This window comes from Vombatus ursinus, unplaced genomic scaffold (assembly GCF_900497805.2).
Source record: "Vombatus ursinus unplaced genomic scaffold, bare-nosed wombat genome assembly UNPS02014807.1, whole genome shotgun sequence".
NCBI lineage: Eukaryota > Metazoa > Chordata > Mammalia > Diprotodontia > Vombatidae > Vombatus > Vombatus ursinus.
The window spans coordinates 21,947,241-21,969,375 of record NW_020954585.1 but is presented as its reverse complement, the minus strand read 5'-3'; the positions used below and the strand labels follow the sequence as shown (position 1 = coordinate 21,969,375).

Genomic DNA, 22,135 nt, shown 5'->3' with positions numbered 1-22,135 from the left:
GTGACTTGCCCATGGTCACATAGCTAGTGAATGTTATGTGTCTGAGACTGGATTTGAACTCGAGTCCTCCTGACTTCAGAGCTGGTGCTCTAGCCACTGCACCCCAGGAAGCTTTTTTGAAAAACCTTTTTTCCTTATCTTCCCCCACCAGTAAAGCTCCAGGTCATTGTAGACTTCAGCATTCCTGAATCTCTATATGGAACAGTGCTACCCTAATGTCTTTATCCTCCTGACTCTCACCCTTTGTATATGTCTTTCAAAAATCTAAATTGATGGTTAGTTCCCCATGTATGGACTTCATTCTCTTTAGAGAGCTGTCCTTTTTTTCTCGTGGGAATTGTTTATCTTTGTGTTTTCATGATGTAATTCTTGAGAGCTTCCTTTCCTTCCTGGGGTGATCTCCGCCCCCCCCCCCCCAATAGAATTTTAGTTCATTGCATGCTACCCTATTTTTCTATAGCCTTTGAAATCTGCTTTCCTAAAATTTAGGTTGCATGTCAGTCTATGACTAACTCGGTCCACTGTCATCCCAGGCTCTCACTGTTTCCAATACAGCATCTGATTCATCCTTGTTGATAAGAATCTGATTTAGAACTTCATTTCAGTGGTTCCTTTGCCTTTTGAAGGAAGGAAGTATTAGTAAAGCAAAGGAAAAAAATTATTTACTTTTGTACTTTAGACAGGGAGCACCAGCATTTTTCTGGATGTTAAAAGTCCCCAATTTATTCTGTACCAATCTTGTAATCTGTTCCTTATATTCTTCATCTTTTTCTTCTTTTATCATACTATCAATATGCTCTGATAACTATAACTTTTCTTCCTACAGCTTTTATCTGCCAAATATATTCCACCTTGCTTCCCCCTTCTGTTTCCTGGATTCCCTCACATTAATTTGTCATCTTAATACACAATGCTGCTACTCTTCCTTTTTACCTTCCTTGTTCTGTTGGACAAAGGGATACTCTCCAGTGATGAGTCCTATCCCAGAAAGTCTCAGGGGCAGCTGTGAGATCAAACTTGCTTCCCATTGTCAGGATTTTTAGTTTGTCTTGTTTGTTACTCATACTTTGTGAGTTTTATATATCGACATGGGCTTTATTTTTGTTGCTTTTCTTGGATTTGTTTCCTGTGAACTTCTGGGGAATCTATATTGGTATTCTTCTTACATTGTAGCCAGTCTCTATGGTATCTGACTTGGATGTACGTGGGAAGCTTTTTCTCTCTCCTTCCTTTTTAGTTTAAAGCCCTTTTAATTAGATTTTCAAGATAACAGGCAATTATATTTTAGGTATACTTCATCTTTAGCCAGAAGCCTGCCATTTCTATATTTGTCTAGAACAGGAGTTCCTAACCTAGGTCCTATAAAGTTTTTGGAGAAAAAAAAACTTTAGTGACTATATTTCAGTATAATTAGTTTTCTCTGTAATCCTATTTATTCCTTATTATGCATTTAAAAATGCTGTTCTGAGAAGGGGTCCATAGGCATCACCAGACTGTCAGAGGGATCCATGACACAAAAAAGCTTAACAACCACTGCTCTAGAACAAGTCCCGCACTCAGACACCAGCTTCTTCGTCGACTGTTCACTTCCCAAATCTGTCTTTATCTTCTGAAGTTTTGACTTTGTTTGGCATCAGTGAATTGCTTTTTCACATCATATTTTTTAATCAAAAAAAGGGTACACCCAACTTGATGACTTTATTAGACAGACTTGGCTCCTTTGGTCTGTTTATAAAAATCAAAGCTACCCTTATAGGACAAATGTTTTCCCAGATGGAGGATATTCAGAAAAATATGCTAACATCAATTCCAAAAATATGTTTTGAATAATTGTAACACATAGGTAACCTCTTGATGGTTCCTACTTTGAAGGAGATAGCACTTCTTTGAATGTGCAACTTTGGGCATATTAATTTTAAAAATCACTCATTATCTTAATATATCTCATATATAAAATAATTAAGCCAAAGGTCAAAATTTTGGCATTATAGCACAAAATTAGCCTCTTTCTCTTCCCTTGAGTCCTTTTCTCCCGCTATGACCCACCTGTTATCGACTTGTATTGTCACCCAACTATTAATCCCTTTTTTTTGTCTTTGAATCCTTGTTAGCAACTCATCTGTTGGGTCTTCCCTTCACTTCCTAGTTGAGTAAATGGCCAGTAAGAGATTTTGTGTTGTATAAAATGGGCTCAGCTCTGAGCAACCTAAAGACCTTCAGTGATCACCTGGAAGTCTGGGAAAGTCTTGTTTTTTTGATCATAGACCTCTGTGATATTGACGATGCATTTCTTGTTTAAACAGGAATCAAGAGTAGACAAATTCTGATTGGACACTTTAAAAAGTAAATGTGATTTGCTGTTTCACTCTTTTATAATAGAATTTATGGAGGTTGTTATTGAATTAACTATCAAAATAATCCTCTGTTCATTGAAGTATTTCTTTTTAAGTCTTTGCCATCCAGGACCTTGCCCATCATGCCCTGCCTTTATGACTAAGACATGTGAATGTGGACGAACAAGGTGAGATTAGAATTTCGCTTTATAGAAGAAAAATTATTTTCATGTTAATCTCTTGTGAATTTAAGCTATGTAGTAAAATATGATAGGTCATGAAGGCAGTCTGTTTGTTTATAAAGTATAAATTGCTTACTTGTTTCACTCTTAATTTTTATAGCAGCAAAGTACATTGGGTTTTCTAGGATGTTTTGAGCACTGGTTCACTAAGCCAGCAAAAATATGTGGACAAATATGCCCACAGGATTCATGCACAGTCAGTAAATTGGTCTGTTTTTATCTGTTTTGACACTCTTGTTCACAAATTACTTGAGTATGTCTAGGAGCTGTGATTTTGTAGGTATAGGATTTTTGGCTTGGAAATTGCCTCCAACACTGCACCTGTAAGCTGAGGATACCTCACTGGAGGCTCAGAGACGTTATGTGGCTTGTCCCTAGCTATCAAGTGACAGAGGAGGATTTCAACTCTGATCTTCCTGGCTTCAAATACTATACTTTTTCTCCAAGATGATACTGCATACTGTTTATTTGTAATAATTTTTAAAACATCATCGGTGTTTAAAAAAAATATCAGTGGCAATTGGCCTTGAGAATGAAATATTGCCAGGATGAAAGATCATTTTTCTGTGCCCATAACTCATATTTACATGACATTTTCTGATTGTATTATCTGACTCAGCAGTGCTGTGGGTGAGCAGTACAATTATCTACATTTTGCAGATGAAGAAATAGGCTCAGATAAGTGACTTGTATAAGTAAATGGCAGAGCTTGGTCTCAATCTCAGCTATTCCAAGTCCAAATCCAGTTCTTTTTTTATGAAGTTATGTTATTGCTAATCAACCGTAAGTTGATTGTAACAAAGAGATGGACATAAGAAGTTTGCTGGGGTTTTTTCTCATCAATAGAAATGAAGCAGTTGACAGATATTAGCTATAAGGCACATTATTAAGTCATGTGAAGGCCTGAATGACTTCAAGCACATTCAAAAGACAGTTTAATTTTTATTCAGTAGAGGATCCTGGTCTAAATAAGTTTAATCGAGCAACCTCTGTAACAGATTTAATTGAATGTATCTTTGAGATGTACAAGAATATGTATCCTTAATGACTTTGTTGAGGGTGAGTGTATATTGTTCAAATTCATAAGAAGTAAAAGAATAATTAAACCTTTGAATAACCATCCTGGGCACTTATATTCTCTAGCTCTTTGAAGCTAGGTGAGTCATTTAACCTCTGCAGGTCTCAGGCATCCTCCTAAGACTTATATGTTATGTCATGTCATATCATAGAAACATTACATAAGCATTACATGACATAACATCCTTACATGTTATGTTAAAGAGGGAATTCTTTATTAAAGGGGAATCACAGTTCACAAGGGAGGTTAGATAGTACTGTGAAGATGGCATGCCAGAAATAGAATTGAATATATAAGAGCTAAAGTATCTGTACAGTCTGTAGAGTAGTTCATGCAAGCAGCATCCAGATAATTGGCACTCACCATCCTGTGTCTTTCATTGCCCCAGTTTTCTCAAAGGTTATGTATCCCAAAGAAACTTTGACTAACCCAAAATCCTGCGTATGGATGCCTGCATGTGGGATACCTGCCCCCAATTATCTTCTAAACTAGGACTTATATGGATGTGCCTTAGGTAGAGTGGGCCTCCCTTAACCAGAGCTAATCATATCCTTCATAACTTGTCTGGGCTTCTCATCCATATTCTATAATCTCCCAAAAGGGACTCATCCAACCTCCTGGTTCTCTTAATGTCTTAGGAGAACCCCTCAGGCTGTCCATTTGGTGCCTTTCCTTATTGCCATGTGACTTGCCAACCACCTTTTCTGGTTATGCATGTCCTTGACTTGTTTTAGGGCACTTTTCACACACATGTCCTTGTTAGAATGGGCTGCTGTCTGGTTTCCCCCGTAATGAGAGACCCTTGGGTCACCTGCAACTTTAAGGCTCCAGATCCTGATGTTCCATGATTCACACTCCTCACGACTTGCCTTGAAAAGTAAGGCAGCAGGTGTCTGCTTAGTCTACTCGTTGGCCACCTTCGACATCCTAGTTGCTTTCACCCGTTGGGATGCTGCATTACCATGGTTACCATCAAGCATAGGGGAAGGTATAATTTTGTGAGCACAAAAAGTATTTGGTAAATTACGTTTTTTGAGAAGTACATATTGTGTAAGTTCACAAGAGAGAGCTGGGGGTGTGGGGAAAAAGTGCCATGTTAGCTATCAGAGGCCCTGAGTCATTGTCTGGTTCTGTTATTTATTAGCCCTGTGGCTTTGGGCATGTCACTTATAATTTCTCAGTCTTAGAGTTGATGAACTCTCAGGTCCCTTTCAGTTATCTGTGATCTACTGATCTTTTAAGTTGAATATTTAGAAGTTATAGGGTAAGGTGGAAAGGAGAGAAATGGAGAAACATTAGGATGCTACAGACAGGATTAGGAAGAGAGCTCTAAGATTTTTGGTAAATGCTACATCATGTTCACTTGGATTGTAGTCTTTGTGATTTTTAAGTAGTACTAATTAGAAGTGACATGTTTGCTAATGTGATTTTTTTATGTCCAGTCATTCAGTTCGCTGTGGTCAGTCCAGCTCAATTCACTGTTCTAATGTGTGTGGCAATATTCTGAATTGTGGTAAGCACAACTGTGCCGAACTTTGCCATGCTGGTGAATGCCAACCATGCCGTCTTATAGTACGTCAAGGTAAGTGTTTTTATTCTCTTACTGTCTTATTATCATGTAATTTTCTGAGAATGCCACGTGATTGTTGTTTTGTTGTTAAGGTTTTCCATCACTTTCTGTCGCAATTTATAATGATTACAAAACAGAATGAAGATTTATCCTGAGAGTGCTATTTGTGACTTATTTTTATGATATTCTTAATCTAATAGCATTTGCATTTTTTCTTTATTAAAAACAAAGAATGAAATTAAAAGTTTTTTTTTTAAAGTTCTAAAGGTCCTAATAGCCACATTTCTTTTCTTTAAAAGGACGTGTAAGCTATCATTACAGATTTGCATATTGAAGTTTTAAAAACATAAATATTTAGGAACAGAACTTGTCAGGTTCATGGGTTTTTTTTGTTTGTTTTGTTTTATTTTTGCCAAGGCAGCTAGATTGAAAAATTGATGGAACAGATAAATCATATAGCTTTATATAATATTGCTATACAGTATTGCAGTATTATCAGGAGCATAAGTCCTTTAACACGAAAAAAATTAATTGCTAGATGCAGGAAACTGAGCCCTGATTTTCTTGAGCCTTTAGCATTAAAAAAGTAATCATTTTAGACTGGATTCATGTTATAATGTGCAAGTAGGAACAAGACTTTTTTTTTTATTCATTGGAAATTCACATGTGACTATCTGAAATTCTGAGATAGTGAAAAATAAATGAATAAGATTTTATATCAGAATGCTTTAGTATACTTATCACTGCAGTAACATGATTAGAACTTTTAATTTTATATAGATGTGTTGACCTCTTACTATAATGCTATCTTTGAGAATGCTGTTATTGATGAAAATGTTATATAACATGATTCATTTAGTATTGCCAGTAATCTTTTTTTAACAAGGCCAGTGAGTTCATCATTGTAGGAAGTTACCAATAAGGATCTTTCTCTACCAATGTCCCTTCTCTGCAATTTAGAGTGTTTTTCCAGTTATGAACTCCTTAACTACCAGGGACTAAGATGGACTTATCTTATACCAAAATCTTTGTAGGTTCTACTGTAACAAAACACCAATAAATATTTTTTGTGTTTTTCTGGGTAGCTTAAGATGTTCTGTCTCCTTTTTTAAAAATTGTTTTTGTTGTATTTATTGTGTTGGAACTTATTTTTGAAATTATTTTGTTAAAGTGTGCTACTGTGGGGCCACTTCCCAAGATGTATTATGTGGAACCAATGTAGGACAGTCTGATGAATTTGGAGACTTCAGCTGTTTAAAGATATGTGGCAAGTAAGGCTTTATTTAATATTAAATATAAGCAGTAAAATTGTATGTTATTAATAGTCATGTAATATTCTATTGTTTTCCTTAACAGGAAATTGAAATGTGGAAACCATACATGTTCACAGTTATGCCACCCTCAGGCCTGCCAATTGTGTCCACGACTTCCACAGTTAGTGCAAACTTGCCCTTGTGGTCAGACTCCTCTTAGCAAATTACTAGAACTTGGATGTGTTGAACGTAAAACATGTTTGGATCCTATACCATCATGTGGAAAAATATGTGGCAAACCTCTGTCGTGTGGCTCCTTTGGTAACTGAATGAAATTCATTATCTTTAAATGTGTTGGCAATGTGAAAGATCCACGTGGAATATCACATTTTAGTAAATGGATGTTTCTATAAGTATTTGAAAGAAATTGTCAGGGTACCATTTTCTTTCCAAACACAGTTCTCTAAATTGTATCCCATTTACTCAAATAATTTCCCAAATAATTACCTATAAAATTGAGTAATTATGTTGTGATAATATTCCAGGTGGAACTATAATTTCTCTCAGCAGACTCCATTGTTATAAGCTCTTCTGACTATGAGACCTCAAGTTTCCATGGATAATCAGTGTTTTAGAAGGTTATATTTAACCTTGGGTAAAATGGCTCTGGAGATCTTGTAAACAAATCTAAATCCCAGATACAGTTGAACTATTGCTATTCTGCTTCCAGCATACACACTGTAAAAAGATCCTTGGAGTTGAGGTTGATATAGTCTGTGTTTTGTAAATCATAGAAAAGGTATATAAGAGATACTGGGTCTCATAGAGATAATGAGAGATGAAGATCAAAGTTTGATCTTTTTTTTGATCATGGCACATCACTGGTAAGCTTAGATAATAAGTTCTTACTGAGAAAATCATGAGTTCCATTATTCAGTCTTTTTTAAAATAAATTTTATTGATGCCATTTCAGTCCTGCTGACGGGTGTCCTCTGAGACACTGTGTAAAATGTTATGTGTGGTATAGTGGATAGAGAAGCCAGAAAGAACTGGTTTTGAGTATGCCCATTGATCACACCAGCTGTGTGACCCTGAACCCATCACTTAACTGACATTTTTCTAGTTAATTCTCTGACTCTGAATTGTAGAAAAGCTGATCTATGTTGGCAGAGGGTGATTCCTCACATGGAGCTTCCCCATAGCAGTGAAATCACAGGTCCATACCCCTGTTAGTAATAGTAATAGTAATAGTAGAAATACTGAAAGTTATAGTGAGAAGCGGGTGGGAGACTATTTCTTTCTTTCTTTTTTTTTTTTTTTTTGTATTTACTTAGTATTTTTTTCTCCAGTTACATATAAAAACCATTTTTAACATTTGTTTTTAAAACTTTGAGTTCCGAATTCTCTCCTTTCCTTCCTCCCCACCCACCCTTGTTGAGAAGGCAAGCAATTCGATATAGATTATACATGTGTAGTCATGCAAAATATATCCATAATAGTCATGTTGTGAAAGAAAACAGACAAAAGAAAAACCTCAAAAAAAATAAAGTAAAATTTTAAAAAGTATGCTTTAATCTGTATTCAGATACCATTAGTTCTTTCTCTAGGGATAGATAGAATTTTTCATCATAAGTCCTTCAGAGTTGTCTTGGATCGTGTTGCTGAGAATAACTAAGCCATTCACAGCTGATCGTCTTACAGTATTGCTGTTACTTTGTACACAGTACATCACACTTTGCATCAGCCTCTGCAAGTCTTTCCAGGTTTTTCTGAGAGCGTCCTGCTCATCATTTCTTGTAGTACAGTAGTATTTCATCAAAATCACGTAGTATAACTTGTTCAGCCGTTCCCCCGACTGCTGGGCATTCCCTCAATTTTCTCTAATTCTTTTTTTTTTTTTTTTGGTGAGGCAGTCGATGTTAAATGACTTGCCCAACATCACATAGCTAGGAAGTGTCAAGTGTCTGAGGCTGGATTTGAATGCAGGTCCTCCTGACTCCAGGGCCAGTGCTGTATTCACTGTGCCACCTAGCTGCCCCAATTTCTAATTCTTTACCACCAGAAAAGGGTTGCTGTAAATATTTTTGTACATATAGGTCCTTTTCTCTTGTTTTTTATCTCTTTTGGGATACAGACCTAGTAGTGGTGTTGCTAGTTCAAAAGGTATGCATGGTTTTATAGCCCTTTGGGCATAGTTCCAAATTTCTCTACAGAATGGTTTGGGAGGCTATTTCTTTAAAGTTTTTCTGGATCCCTTGGATAATTTCAATCCTTAGGAGATAGGAATTGGGCGAGGTTGTACCTTGAGATGCTCTTAAGGTCTTACTAAAATATTTTTGAGATTAGTGCATTCCTGGAGAGAAGAATGACTCAGCTGTATGACAGACAACTGTGTGAGTGTATGCATACAGTACAACCTCATTCAGCCTTCACTTACTTGGATTTGTATATCACATAGGTCTTTTTGTTTGCAGTTTGTTCTGGGAGGGAGGGAGGTTCCCCTCCCCAGTGCCATAGATAGCTCCAGTACAGCAAAAGGAATATTCCTGTTAAGTGTTTACCAACCTTGACTTACACCCTATCAGCAGTGGAGCTTTCTCCCTCAAAAAATAGCCCTTTTATTTTGTGAGTCTACTCTGACGATTATAAGATACTACATATCTGTTTGGCTACTAATGCCTGGTTGACTATGAGGCTTGAACAATGTTTTACCAGGTTGCAATAAATTCATAGAAGGCTGAGGTTAAAGGAAACACAGTTTAACTCATAAATTGCCTGGGGATCAGATGGTGTCATGATGGAAGGGAAATCAGAAAGAGAGCTTTGGATTTCAGCAAAGGTTCTAGGGCAGGGATGAAGAACCTGCGGCCTCAAGGCCACATAGGGTCCTGTAGGTCCTTAAGTGCAGCCCTTTGACTGAATCCATACAAATGTTCTGTGAACTGTGGATTCAGTCAAAAGGTCATACTTGAGGACCTAAAGGGCCACATGTGGCCTTGAGGCCATCAGTTCCCCACCCCTGTAAATCTGGGGCATTTCCCAGAGAGGTGGGAGAAACTGAATTGGAGGTGTTGTCCAAACATTTCTTTGCCTGTCATTTTGATAAGGAAATAGAGCAGATTTGGGGTAGATATAGGTGAGTAAATTTGGGGGTATGTGAATAGTTTTGTTTTGTTTTTTTTAATTGTGAAGTGAAGGTTTGGGGGATTATTATTTTATAGGATTATAAAATTATAGATTTAGGGCTAGAAGAGATCTTAGAAATCTTGTAGTTCTGCTCTCATTTTATAGATATACTAATGAGGCTCTGTAAGAAAAAGTGATTGCCATAGGGTCACATAAGTAGTATTTATTTTATTTTTAATGTTTTATTTATTTCCTTTGTCTTTATGTTGTATCCCTCCCCCATGAAACCTTCTTGATAAAGAAAAACAATTAAGCAAAAAATCTAATATAGTGACTTCATCTGGCAATGGAGTATTTATTTTCTAATAATCCCCCTTTTTATTTATTAGGTATTATCATTTTAAAAAATTACAGTTTGACTTGTCTAAGCAGTAGTTGGATGATTGAATTAATAGTTAAAAAATTTTAATGTGAGATTTTAATTTTTATTAGATTTCATTCATACATGTGAACACCTCTGCCATGAAGGAGAATGTGGACCTTGTTCTCGCACGTCCATTATTTCCTGCAGATGTACTTTCAGAACAAAGGTAAATTCAAAAACACTCATTTCAAATTATTGCTACAGATATGTTTTCCATCACTGAATCAAGGTAGTGAGGAATTTCTTGTTTTTCAAGATGTGATTTTAAAAGAATTTTTTAGATATCAGCAAAACTGAAAAATGAGCTACTTTGACTAATGCCATACTCACTATCAGTTGTTTTTACTGTATTAAAAAGGAATAGGATCTTAAAAGTTGTCAGAATTTTCAGAAAATCAAGTTAGTGTTCTTTATTATTGAAATTTTTATTTTTTAGTTCTGTTTTTCAAGGAACATAAAATAAAATAATTATTATTTTTGCAGATAGGAGAAAAAGTAAGAGTTGATTTCCCATTTTGCTCTATGGTCAGAGTGTGTGGGATCAGAGCGCATGGGACACCTCAGATATTGTGAATGATCATGGGAGATGCTCCATCCAGTTTATGACTTGGACAGGCCTCTTGAGGTCTTCCTGCTGCCTGCTTATTTTATACTACCAGACTGTACACAGAGGCAAAGATACAGTTTAAGTCTGTTGACTTTGTCTTGTTCAAAAGATCTAGAGGAGGTGGAAGTTTTAACTATAACAATTATTAGTTGATACTAGAAGTCTAGGCTCATAAGATCGTAGATTTAGAATTGAAAAGAGGGACCTCAGAAGCTTACATTACAGATGAGGAAACTGAGGGCCAAAGAGATTAAGTGATTTGGTGGAATGTCACATAGATGGCAAAATCAGGATTTGAACTTGGAGCTTCTCTCTTCCAGCTCCACACTAGCCCTGAGCTGTTCCTTGTTAATACCACTAATCACTCCTTTTTTTTTTTTTTTGGTGGTCTAGCCTTTTGTTTTTATTGATGTGCAGATCACATCAATAAAGTAGAAACTTTCTGTTTTATTCCTGTGGAAATTCTCTGCAGCGATGCAGACTGGCAATTCCTCTCTAATTTATCATCCTAGAGAATAACCTGGGAACTTTATCACTATCATTCTTATAGTTACCAAGGTTCAGAACCTCTGAGTAATCCTTATTGTTTCCTCCTCCTCCCTTCTCCCCATTATTATTTAGTCCACAAATCTTATTGCTTCTACTTCTATGATGTCTCCCATTCGTTCCTTTCTCTCCACTTATGTGGTCACTGCCCTAACTGGGGCCCTCACTATCTCTCAAAGCTAGGCCTGGAATGAAGAAGACCTGAGTTCAAATTCTGCCTCAGACACTATGTATATGACTCTGGTTTAGTCACAACCTCAACTCAAACTGCCTCAGTTTCCTCAGTTGTGGACATAATAGCACCTACCTCCCTACTTAATAGGGATATAATAGCACCTATCTCCCAGGGTTGTTGTGCCGGTCAAATGAGATCATATTTGTTAAGCACTTAGCCATTGCCTGGTATGTTGTAAGTAGAGAGGCAGCTTATGTGGCTTAGAGGATATAGCACTGGCCTAGAGTCAAGAAAAACTGAGTTTAAATCCAACCTCAGACACTAGCTGTGTGACCCTGGGCTAGTCACTTAACCTTTCTTTGCCTTAATCTACTGGAGAAGGAAGTGGCAAGCCACTCCAGTATCTTTGCCAAGAAAACCCCATGGACAGTATTGGCATGCTATGGTCCACAGGGACACAAAGAGTTGGACATGACTAAATGATTGAACAACAGCAGTACATAGTAGAAACTTAATAACTTAATAACTTAAAAACTTAATAACTGCTTTATTCCATTATTATTATGGCAGCTAGGTGGCATAGTGAGTAGAGCTCTGGCCTTGGAGTCAGGAGAACCTGAGTTCAAATCCAGCCTCACTTACTAGCTGTGTGACCCTGGGCAAGTCACATAACCCCTATCACATCACCAAAAAGCAAAAGCAAAAAACAAAACTACTTGTTCCCTCCTTTCCTTCCCTCCCTTCAGGCACCTCTGTGTATCTTTGTAAGTCATATTCTTTATCATTAAATTGTCCTTGTAGGCAGGGACTGTCTTTTGCCTTTCTCTGTGTCCCCAGCACTTAGCACTGTGCTAAGTGTGTACGTAGTAGGTGCTTAATGAATGTTTACTATAGCCATCTTCTAATTGACCACCTGCCTTATATTTCTCCTTCATGGAAGTTCATCTTCCACACAGCTGTTCATTTTTGTCCATGTCACTGCTGCTCAGGAAGCTTCTGTGATTCTCTTTTTCCTCTGACCTAAAATACAAAACCTCCTTTCATTTAAGGCCCTTCCCAACCTCGCTTAACTTGTTTTTCTAGCCTTATTTTCCATTCCTCCCTTTTACATACTTGATGCCATGATATTCCATTGCCTTTGTACAGGTTGCCTCCATACATGGGAAGCACTGCTTCTTCACCTCTCTCCCTTAGAATCTCTTATTTCCTGCAAAGTTCACCTCAAATGTCATCTCCTACACCTCCCTTCTGCCAACTCTCAGTGCCTCCCTTTCACCTCTGTGGTATTACTTTGTATATACTATATGCTTATAAACTTCTCTGGTATGTGGGAAAATAGGGGCACTAATGCATTGTTGATGGAGTTGTGAACGACTCCAATCATTCTGGAGAAAAATTTGTAACTACGCCCAGAGGTTTATCAAACTGAGTACCCTTTATCCCAACAATACCACTGTTAGGTTTATAGCTCAAGGAGATCAAAGAAAAAGAAAAGGACCTCTATGTAGAAAAATGTATATGTATGTGTAGCAGCTCTTTTTGTGGTGTGAAAGAACTGGAAGCTTGAGGGGATGTCTATCAATTATGGAATGGCTGAACAAGTTATGGTATATGAATGTGATGGAATATTATTGTACTGTAAGTAATGATGAAGGTGATGCTTTCAGAAAAATCTAGAAAGAATTACATGAACTGATGCAAAATGAAGTGAGCAGAACCAGGGGAATGTTATACACAGTAACAGCAATATTGTCAGGCTAATCAACTGTGAAAGACTTAGCGACTGTGATCAATACAATGATCCACTATAACTCCAAAGGACTCATGATGTAAAATGCTATCCACCTCCAGAGAGAGAACTGATAGTCTCAGAATACAGATTGAAGCATACTTTTTTCCCCATTTTAAATTTTCCTTGCTTTTTTTCTTTTTTGGAACATGGATAATGTGGAAATACATTTTACATGACTTCATATGTATAATGGATGCCATATTTTTTCTCTTTTCAATGGATGGGAAAGGGGGTGGAGGGGACTTGGAACTGAAAATAAAAATTAAATTATATTTTTAAAAAACCCAACTTTTCCTCTCTTCCTCCTCAGGCCTCCCTCCTCTCTATTCTCAATGTAAGCTTATTGATATCTCCATCACCTAGCACAGAACTTGTCACGTAGTATGCTCTTAATGAACACTTGCTGATTGCTACCACAAAAAAAAAGTTGCTATAGATATTTATTTACATGTGAATCCTTTTCTTCTTTTTTTGATCTTGTAATAGTATTGGATCAGAGGATATGCAGTGACATTGGGGGCAAAGTTCTAAATTGCTTTCCAAACTGTCTAGATCAACTCACAATTTTGCTAACCTTGCATTAATAATGTACCTGTTTTCCCACAATCCTCTGACATCTATCATTTTCCTTTAAGAGATTTATCTTGGAACCAAATGCCTTCAACAGCCTCCTCCCACTTTTCACTGCCTTTTAAAATTTATTGCAAGCTAAGATATCAGAAAAATAAACTTGTTTTTAAAAGCGTGTTTAAAGTGTGATCAGATGAATCTATAGGGGAGTCTCATGGTTTAGTAGCTAAGGTGCCGAGTCAGAAAGACCGGGGTTTGGATCCTACCTCTGACATTACCAGCTGTGTGATTGGAGGCAAGCCAGTTAACCTCTCTAAGCCTCAGTTTCTTTATGATATGCAAAATTGTGATAATACCTCTTACTTTGTAAGAGAGCCTTGACCCACAAACAAAATATTGTACGAAAAGCAATTTGTAAGCTTTAAATTGATGTATAAAAGACAGCTATTGTTAATAAAGTACATGAATTTTGTAATGTCTACTCTGACCAGTTAGAGGCTTTTTTTTTTTGCTTATTTTCTGGTTTTTATCTATGTTCTTGCTAATTGAAAGTTCATATATAGATAAGATGTTTAGTATTATAGTTTGTTTCAAATGTGACTATTAATGATTATTATTTCTTTATTTTCTAGGAGCTGCCATGTGCTAGTCTCAAAACAGAAGGTAAATTATATAATGAAACACCTTTAATACCTAAATGTAATCAGGAAGTGGGCAGGAAAATTCTTTTTAGGTCCAGAGTATACTCAGATTAAATATCATCATGAATCAATATTATCAGTTCAATAATAATTAAAATGTAAGGTGAACAAAATACTACTTTGTACCTAGGTACAGAGTACCTTGGATTTCTTGCAGTTTTTTTAAAATTGTTTTTTACTGATACATTTCTAAGCGAAGTTAGTAGTTATATTTGTTAGATTCTAAAATGAATCTATCATTTCATCAAATTGGAGGTTCTTTTCAGGACACAAACCATCTTTACCTTGTTCAACTGTTGCTAATGTTGTCCTTTAAGTTTACCACAATGGGTCCATCCGGCATATCAGAATCCTTTCTCATTTTCTCCTGCCATTGTGAGGGTACAAGGAAATGTTATGGCTATGTACCTGTCACAATTTACCCTCTAAGATATATGACCAACTTGTCTTTTCTTCCTATCATATATTGTTCTTCTCTGAAGTTCTTCATTGGTCATACGTTTCAGCTGCTGATAGCTACCTTGTGCCTCTCCATTGTCCCATGTGTGAGATTCATCTTAAATTCTTCAAAGACCATAATGTGCTATGTTTTACTGTGATAGAGAATGCCCCAAAGGTCTTACTGCAGTTTTCATCTATTAAAGCTCAAAAGTGTACTAAGACTTTTAGCACACCCTATATTGCAACACAAGTAGAATGTCAGTATTTAAAAGATGGGCCTCTGTTTCCCTGAGAATTTGAGTTATTTAGAGAGCTTTGCAGTTTCCTAAGATTTTTGATCTGTCCTTTCTGTCCTATATTAACATACTGATGAAGAGACAAGCTCTATAAGTTGCATCTAAATGCATGTTGAAATCTGATATATATATACATATATATAATGTGTATGTGTTTGTATATATTTAAATAGTATTTTATTTTTTCCAATTATATGTAAAGACAATTTTTAACTTTCTTTTAAAAAAATTTTGAGTTTCGAATTTTTCTCCCTCTCCCCTTTCTAAAATGGTAGGCAATTATATAGGTTATATATATATATGTGCAGTCATGTAAAACATTTCCATATTAGTCATGTTGTGAAAGAAGAAACAGACCAAAAGGAAAAAAAAAAACCATGAAAAAAATAAAGTGAAAAATAGTATGCTTCAGTTGGCATTCAGACTTCCATCCTTTCTTTTTCTGGATGTGGATAGCGTTTTCCATCATGAATCCTTTGGAATTGTCTTGGATCATTGTATTGCTGAGAAGGCTTAAGTCATTCATAGTTGGTCATCAAACAATGTTACTGTTACTGTGTACAATGTGTTTTTCTGGTTTTGCCCATTTCACTTTGCATCAGTTCATTTAAGCCCAGGTTTTTCTGAAATCTGTCTGCTCACCATTTCTTATAGCACAGTAGTATTCCATTACATTCATATGCCACAACTTGTTCAGTCATTCCTCAATTGATGGGCACCCCTCAGTTTCCATTTTTTTTTTTTTTTGCCACCACAAAAAGAGTTGCTGGGCAATGTATATTCTTCATCCACTTGGCCACATCCATTTCCTGTGTGCATTGACAGACCCATCTCTTTTGAGTAGGTATGAATTTCTTCCAGGAAACTCTGTAGGTTCCAGGACTTATATAACCAGCACCCTATCATCTACAAACAGGGCATATTGAGTATCTCTCCAGCTACAAGGAGTCTTTCTTCAGCTTTGACTTTGTGTTAGATCTCGTCCATCACAGTGGTGAATACCTTTTGGTTTTTTTAGCTGCCTTAATACTTATCAGGGGATATCTTTCTTTCTTGTAGCTATCTTGCATATTGCTCCCTCAGCACCCTTGCAGCTTTCTCCTCTGGCATGATTCTCCTCTGTATACACTTAGAGTAGTCTGGTCCAGCTGTTTTTCTTAAATTTGTCACGCTAATGCCATTTTTACCTCCCCTATAAGCACATAGGGAGCTGTGAGGTTAGGGTACAAGCATGATGATTCTACTGTTTTGATGGTGAGAAGAGATTTATTATAATAATTGTTTCAGAGCTTTTCCATTTGTCTTTTATTTGATTGTCCTAGTTGGACAAAAGTCTTGTCAGGCTTTCCCTAATGTGGTTTTACCCTTCATTGCCTCTCTCTGCTTTATGAGATAATACTGCTCATACTCACACATCATTCTTTGTATGATTTTACATATTATAAATTGGTATTGCCTTTGGTCTTCATCTTTCTCAGCTTGGCAAGTAAGTCATAGGATGACAGACTAAGGTGCTTTTTGGGCTTTTATGCCTTTGTTGTGGCAGTGGATTTATTTCAGTTGAGTTTCTGAATAGATTGTAATAAATCAGTGTTAATGTAATTTCTTGTGTCCATTTCTCCTATGTTTTAGCAAAGTCAGTTACTTTGTTAAATAGTTTAAGATTGAGTTTCAGTTGTACTGCATGTCTTTCGCATTATTTCTTTGCTCTCTCAAGTCAGTGGTCTGATTATATAGCTGATTAAGGAATAATTCCCACATCAATAACTAGTATTTTCAGGATATTATCTGATGTGTTTTTTCTGTGTTTTTCAAAGAAAGTTTTCATGAGGTAAAGGCATGATGGTAATGGACAAGTTGTTGGATCCTTTCCTTTCTGAACCTTGCTTTTTTGTATACAACTCACCATTTTCCAGTTTTGCTTCTCAGTAGCAGAATAGAGGGAGAAGGATTAGGCCGGTGATTAGGAAAATTCCAAATATGGAAACTCCTTCCACCAGTAAGGGTAGGCATTTTCTTTCCAACTTATGGCCTTAAAGAGTTGCCAGCAGCACTGAGAGGATGACTGACTTGTGCGAGGTCATAGCCAGTAGGTGTCAGAGCCAAAACTTGAATTCCGGGCTCTGAGGCCAATTTTTTTCACACTTCACATGTGTTGATTTTAATTTTTTTAAAAGACTTTTAAAAAAATTCTGAAGTTAAACACTAAAAAGGTCATTTCCAAGAGGATTTTCTATGAAATTATGAATCTCTGTTTCATACTTCTTGCTTTGAAAAAAAATGTGCATCTATGTATGTGTGGGTATAGATACATATATATTGTTTGCATGTGTATATATCATACATATGCATATGCACCAAATTCATCATGCTACTTGTAAATGCTGTTTTGCTTGTCAGTGCTTCCTTTGAACTTCCAGTATTTTATTTTTTCCAATTACATATAAAGATAATTTTCAGCATCACTCTTTATGAGATTTTGAGTTTCAGATTTTTTTCTCCCTCACTCCCTTTCTTCCCCCATTCCCAAGACAGCAAACAATTTGATATAAGCTATAATATGTGTGCAATCATGTAAACATTTCCACATCAGTCATGTTGTGAAAATAGAAACAGAACAAAAGGGAAGAGCCACAAAATAACAGTGAAAATAGTATGCTTTGATCTGTGTTCAGAATCCATAGTTCTTTCTCTGGATGTGGATAGCATTTTCCATCATGAGTCTTTTGGAGTTGTCTTAGATCGTTGCATTGCTGAGAAGAGCTAAGTCTGTCAAAGTTAGTCATCATGCAGTGTTGCTGTTACTGTGTACAATGTTCTCCTGGTTCTTGCTCACTTCACTCAGCATCAGTTCATACAAGTCTTTCCAGGTTTTTTTTTTTAATTTTTGATCATTTGTTACAGCACAATAGTATTCCATTACATTCATATACCATAACTTGTTCAGCCATTCCCCAGTTGATGGGCATTCCCTTACTCAATTTCCAATTCTTGGGCACCACAAAAAGAGCTGCTATAAATATTTTTGTACATGTGGATCCTTTTCCCTTTTTTATGATCTTTTTGGGATACTGACCTAGTAGTGGTATTGCTGGATCAAAGGGTATGCACAGTTTGATTAGGCATAGTTCCAAATTGCTCTCCAGAATGGTTGGATCAGTTCACAACTCTACCAACAGTGCATTAACGTCTCAGTTTCCCCACATCTTCTCCAACATCTATCATTTTCCTTTTCTGTCATATTAGCCAATCTGCTAGGTATGAGGCAGTACCTGAGAGTTGTTTTAATTTGCATTTCTTTCGTCAGTAGTGATTTAGAGCTTTTTTTCATGTGACTATAGATAGCTTTAATTTCTTCATCTGAAACTGTTCATATGCTTTGACCATTTATCAGTTGGGGAATGACTTGTATTATAAATTTGACTCAGTTCTCTATGTGTTTTAGAAATGAGACCTTTATCAGAGATACTTGCTGCAAAAATTGTTTCCAAGCTTTCTGTTTTCCCTTCTATTCTTGGTTGTGGTGGTTTTGTTTGTGCAAAAACCTTTTAATGTAATCAGAATTATCCCATTTTGCATATCATAATGTTCTCTGTCTCTTGTTTGATCATAAATTCTTCCCTTCTCCATAAATCAGACAGGTAAACTATTCTTTGCTTTGCTAATTTGCTTATGGTATCACCCTTTATGTCTAAATCATGTACCTGTTTTGACCTTATCTTGGTATATGGTATGAGACGTTGGTCGATGGCTAGTTTCTACCATACTATTTTCCAGTTTTCTCAGCAATTTTTGTCAAATAATGAGTTCTTATGGTTATTTTTAACAGTGTTTTAATGGCCCAATTATTTTTGGCATCACTATTATGAAACCTCTCCCTGAACATCCCCGCTTCCCACTGAAAAACAAGCAAAAAGCCTTTTTTTTTTTTTAAACAAATAAGCATAGTGGAGCAGAATGAATCCACATATTAGCTATATCCAACAATATATGTCACTTTGTCCACCTTGTGTCCATTATCTCTCTGTCAGGAGTGGGTAACGTGCTTTGTCCTATGGAATCATGATTGACTGGTCAGTATGTTGATCAGGGTTCTCAGGTCTTTCAAAGTTGTATTGTTTTTTTGTTTTTTCCAAAGTGTTGCTGTCCTTTAAATTGTTCTCCTGGTTTTACTTGCTTTAATTTACATCAATTTATACTACCCAGAGTTCTCCCAAATCATCTCATCATTTATTACTGCATAATAATATTACATTCATGTGTCACAATTTGTTCAGCTATTCCCTGGTTGTCCAAGGTCCAACAGGCAAGCCAAGGCACCCTCTTAGACTTTAGTTCTTTTCTTTTATTCCTTTTTTACTTTTCTCTTCAAGATTGTGACGTTTGTTTTACTTATAGTTATTTTCTCCCTATTATTTCCCTTCTTTACCTTCTTGTTTCCCTATTGAGTTTTTATGAATATTAACATCAAAATGGGTTGCTTGTGTTTGACCTTCCTTTCTTCATTTCAAATAAGAGTGAGTTCCTTTGATGCCCCTTCTGTATCCCTTTCTTGATGTCTGCATGCTCTTCTTGCACATTCTGATTATGAGAAATGAGAAGTAAATCAACATATATGGTGGGAAATTATGAGAAATATCAAATTCCATCTCCTTCCTCCTCCTTTCTACAGTTCATTAGAATGGTTTGAAAGTCTTCTGTTCCATTCCATTTTTCCCCTGAAGGATTAAACTGAACCTTGCAGGGCGAGTGACTTGTGGTTGTAAGTCTGTCTCTTTTGCCTTTTGCCTTTTGGGATGCTGTCTTCTACAGTCTCCTCTCATTCCTGTTAGAAACTTCCAGGTCTTTTATGATGCTGTTTCAATTCCTGGTACTTGAACTGCTTCTTTCTGGATGTGTGTGTGTGTGTGTGTGTGTGTGTGTGTGTGTGTGTGTGTGTGTATTTTATTTTATTTTATTTTATTTTTTTAATTTTGGAACTCTGGATTTTGGCCATTACTTTCCTGAGATTTTTTTTCCATTTGGAATTTCTTTGAGGAGGTAGATTCTATCTTTACTTTGCCCTCTGGTTCTTAGTGATCTGGGCAGGGTTCATTTCTAATTTTGTAAAATATAGTGTCTAGACTTTTTTTTTTTAAATCATGGTTTTCATGGAGTCTGACAGTTCTTTAATTATCTGTCTTTCACCTCTGGTCTGCTCACTGTACACTGGTCAGTCATCATTGCCTTGCCTCCCTGCACTTACAAGGTCGCCATCCTGGGACTTTTTCTTGGACCCTTTGTTTTTAATACCTCAGGATACTTAGCCTTACAGGTTATGCATATCTCCAGTCAGTTTGTGGTCATGCTGATAGTCTGGGCTTGTTTGCCAGGGGCAGTAGGTGCCCTGGCTTTACTGGCAATTCCCTTTTCCTATGGCCTTTGCGTTTCTGGCTGACCTCTTGTGCTGTCCTGGATTGGAAGAAATTACTGTAGTTTCTCCTTATATTTCTTGCTTGTTATTCATTCTGGTGCAAACTAGAGGATTTTGCTGGGATAAATACATGGAGGATGAGTGGTTTACCTTCTCTTCAGGCTGCCGTCTAGTCTTGAAGTCTTGTATTGTTTTAATTTTATGGGTCCTAACAAGTTCTGTACCTCTTCGTCTTTAGCAACCAATGTCAGTGAGTACATATAGTCTCTAATTATTTTCATAGTGGTCTTTTGCTAATTTCTATGAAAATGCCTTGAGCCTCACCATATGAAATGACCATGTATCCCGTGAAATAACTTTTCTTGTTGCCTTTGGACATATGATGAAACTAACTGCCCATTTCTTCCTTTGCCACTCCAAGTAGCACCTGTAAGCTGTCTTCCTATTTAGATGCAGCTTCTTTCTTTCTTCTAGTTTTATCAATAGTGGGAATGTTCAGATTAATAACATTTAGTCCCACTCATAGTATGTTCATTTATTGGTTACTAGACAGATGTCTCACAATTATGGTACCAACAGTCAAATTAAAATTTATAAAAGATTCAAAAGCTGTGATTCTTGTAATTCTCCCACTTTCGTTGCAAAAGTGGAAGAGGGCTAAATAGGACTGGGGACCATTTTGTGTTTTTCTTTTTTTAAAAATGAGTTTCTAGAGACAGATAATTAGTTACTAAGCAGTCAGCCTACAGGTGATGAGATTCTTTTGTACAAGGATGGTTTTCAGGGCCCATATTTAAAACCTTTCTGTGGTGATAGACCTGCCAAGGCCTCTGTTCTATTGACATAGCCTTTGAGCACCCAGAGTCACCTCCAAGCCACAGTGAGATATCAGAGTAAGACTTTGTGGGGAGAGGCTATTTTCTGGGCATTACTCACATGTGAACATGTACCTGTTCGTGAGGCAGCTGGGTGGCACAGTAGATAGAGCATCAGGCTTGGAATCAAGAAGGCCTGGCCTCAGCCATTTTTTTAGCTATGTGATCCTTGACAAGTCACTTAACTACTGTTTGCCTCAGTTTCCTCATCTGTAAAATGGAGATGAATAGCACCTACGCCCCAGAGTTGTTGTGAAATCAAATGAAATAATAATTGCAAAGCACTTAGCACAGTGTCTGGCACATGGAAGTGCTAGGTAAATGTTAGCTGTAGCTATTAAAGGTAAATGTTAGCTATAATTTTTAAACACTTGGAGGTAGCCACTAGAATTGCAGAAATAGGACACAGAAGAGATAATCACAAGATCATAGATTTAGACCTGAAAACTTAGAAGCCATCTAGGCCAACACTCTCATTTTAAAGGTGAGGTTCAAGGCAATTAGGTGACTTGTCCAGTGCCACCATAGCTAGTAAGTATCAGAGATTGGATTTAAGCACAGTTCTTCCAGACTCCCAAGTTCAGGACTCTATCTGCTACTCCATGCTGCCTCTTATATGCTGTTGTGCTGTCCTATTTATTTGTATATATATGACTTAATGTTAATTACTACCTAAATGCAACATTTTAAGTA

The 22,135-nt window shown here is 36.6% G+C and overlaps 1 protein-coding gene across 1 annotated transcript in view; it reads left to right on the top strand.

The window, feature by feature from the left end:
- NFX1 (nuclear transcription factor, X-box binding 1) overlaps positions 1 to 22,135 on the top strand; it is a 73,925-nt gene that overhangs the window by 15,348 nt on the left and 36,442 nt on the right. The window contains 6 exon segments of the mRNA XM_027874771.1: positions 2,450 to 2,521; positions 5,096 to 5,235; positions 6,395 to 6,494; positions 6,580 to 6,797; positions 10,095 to 10,192; positions 14,349 to 14,379. Of these exon segments, the coding sequence (XP_027730572.1) occupies positions 2,450 to 2,521; positions 5,096 to 5,235; positions 6,395 to 6,494; positions 6,580 to 6,797; positions 10,095 to 10,192; positions 14,349 to 14,379 (659 nt within the window).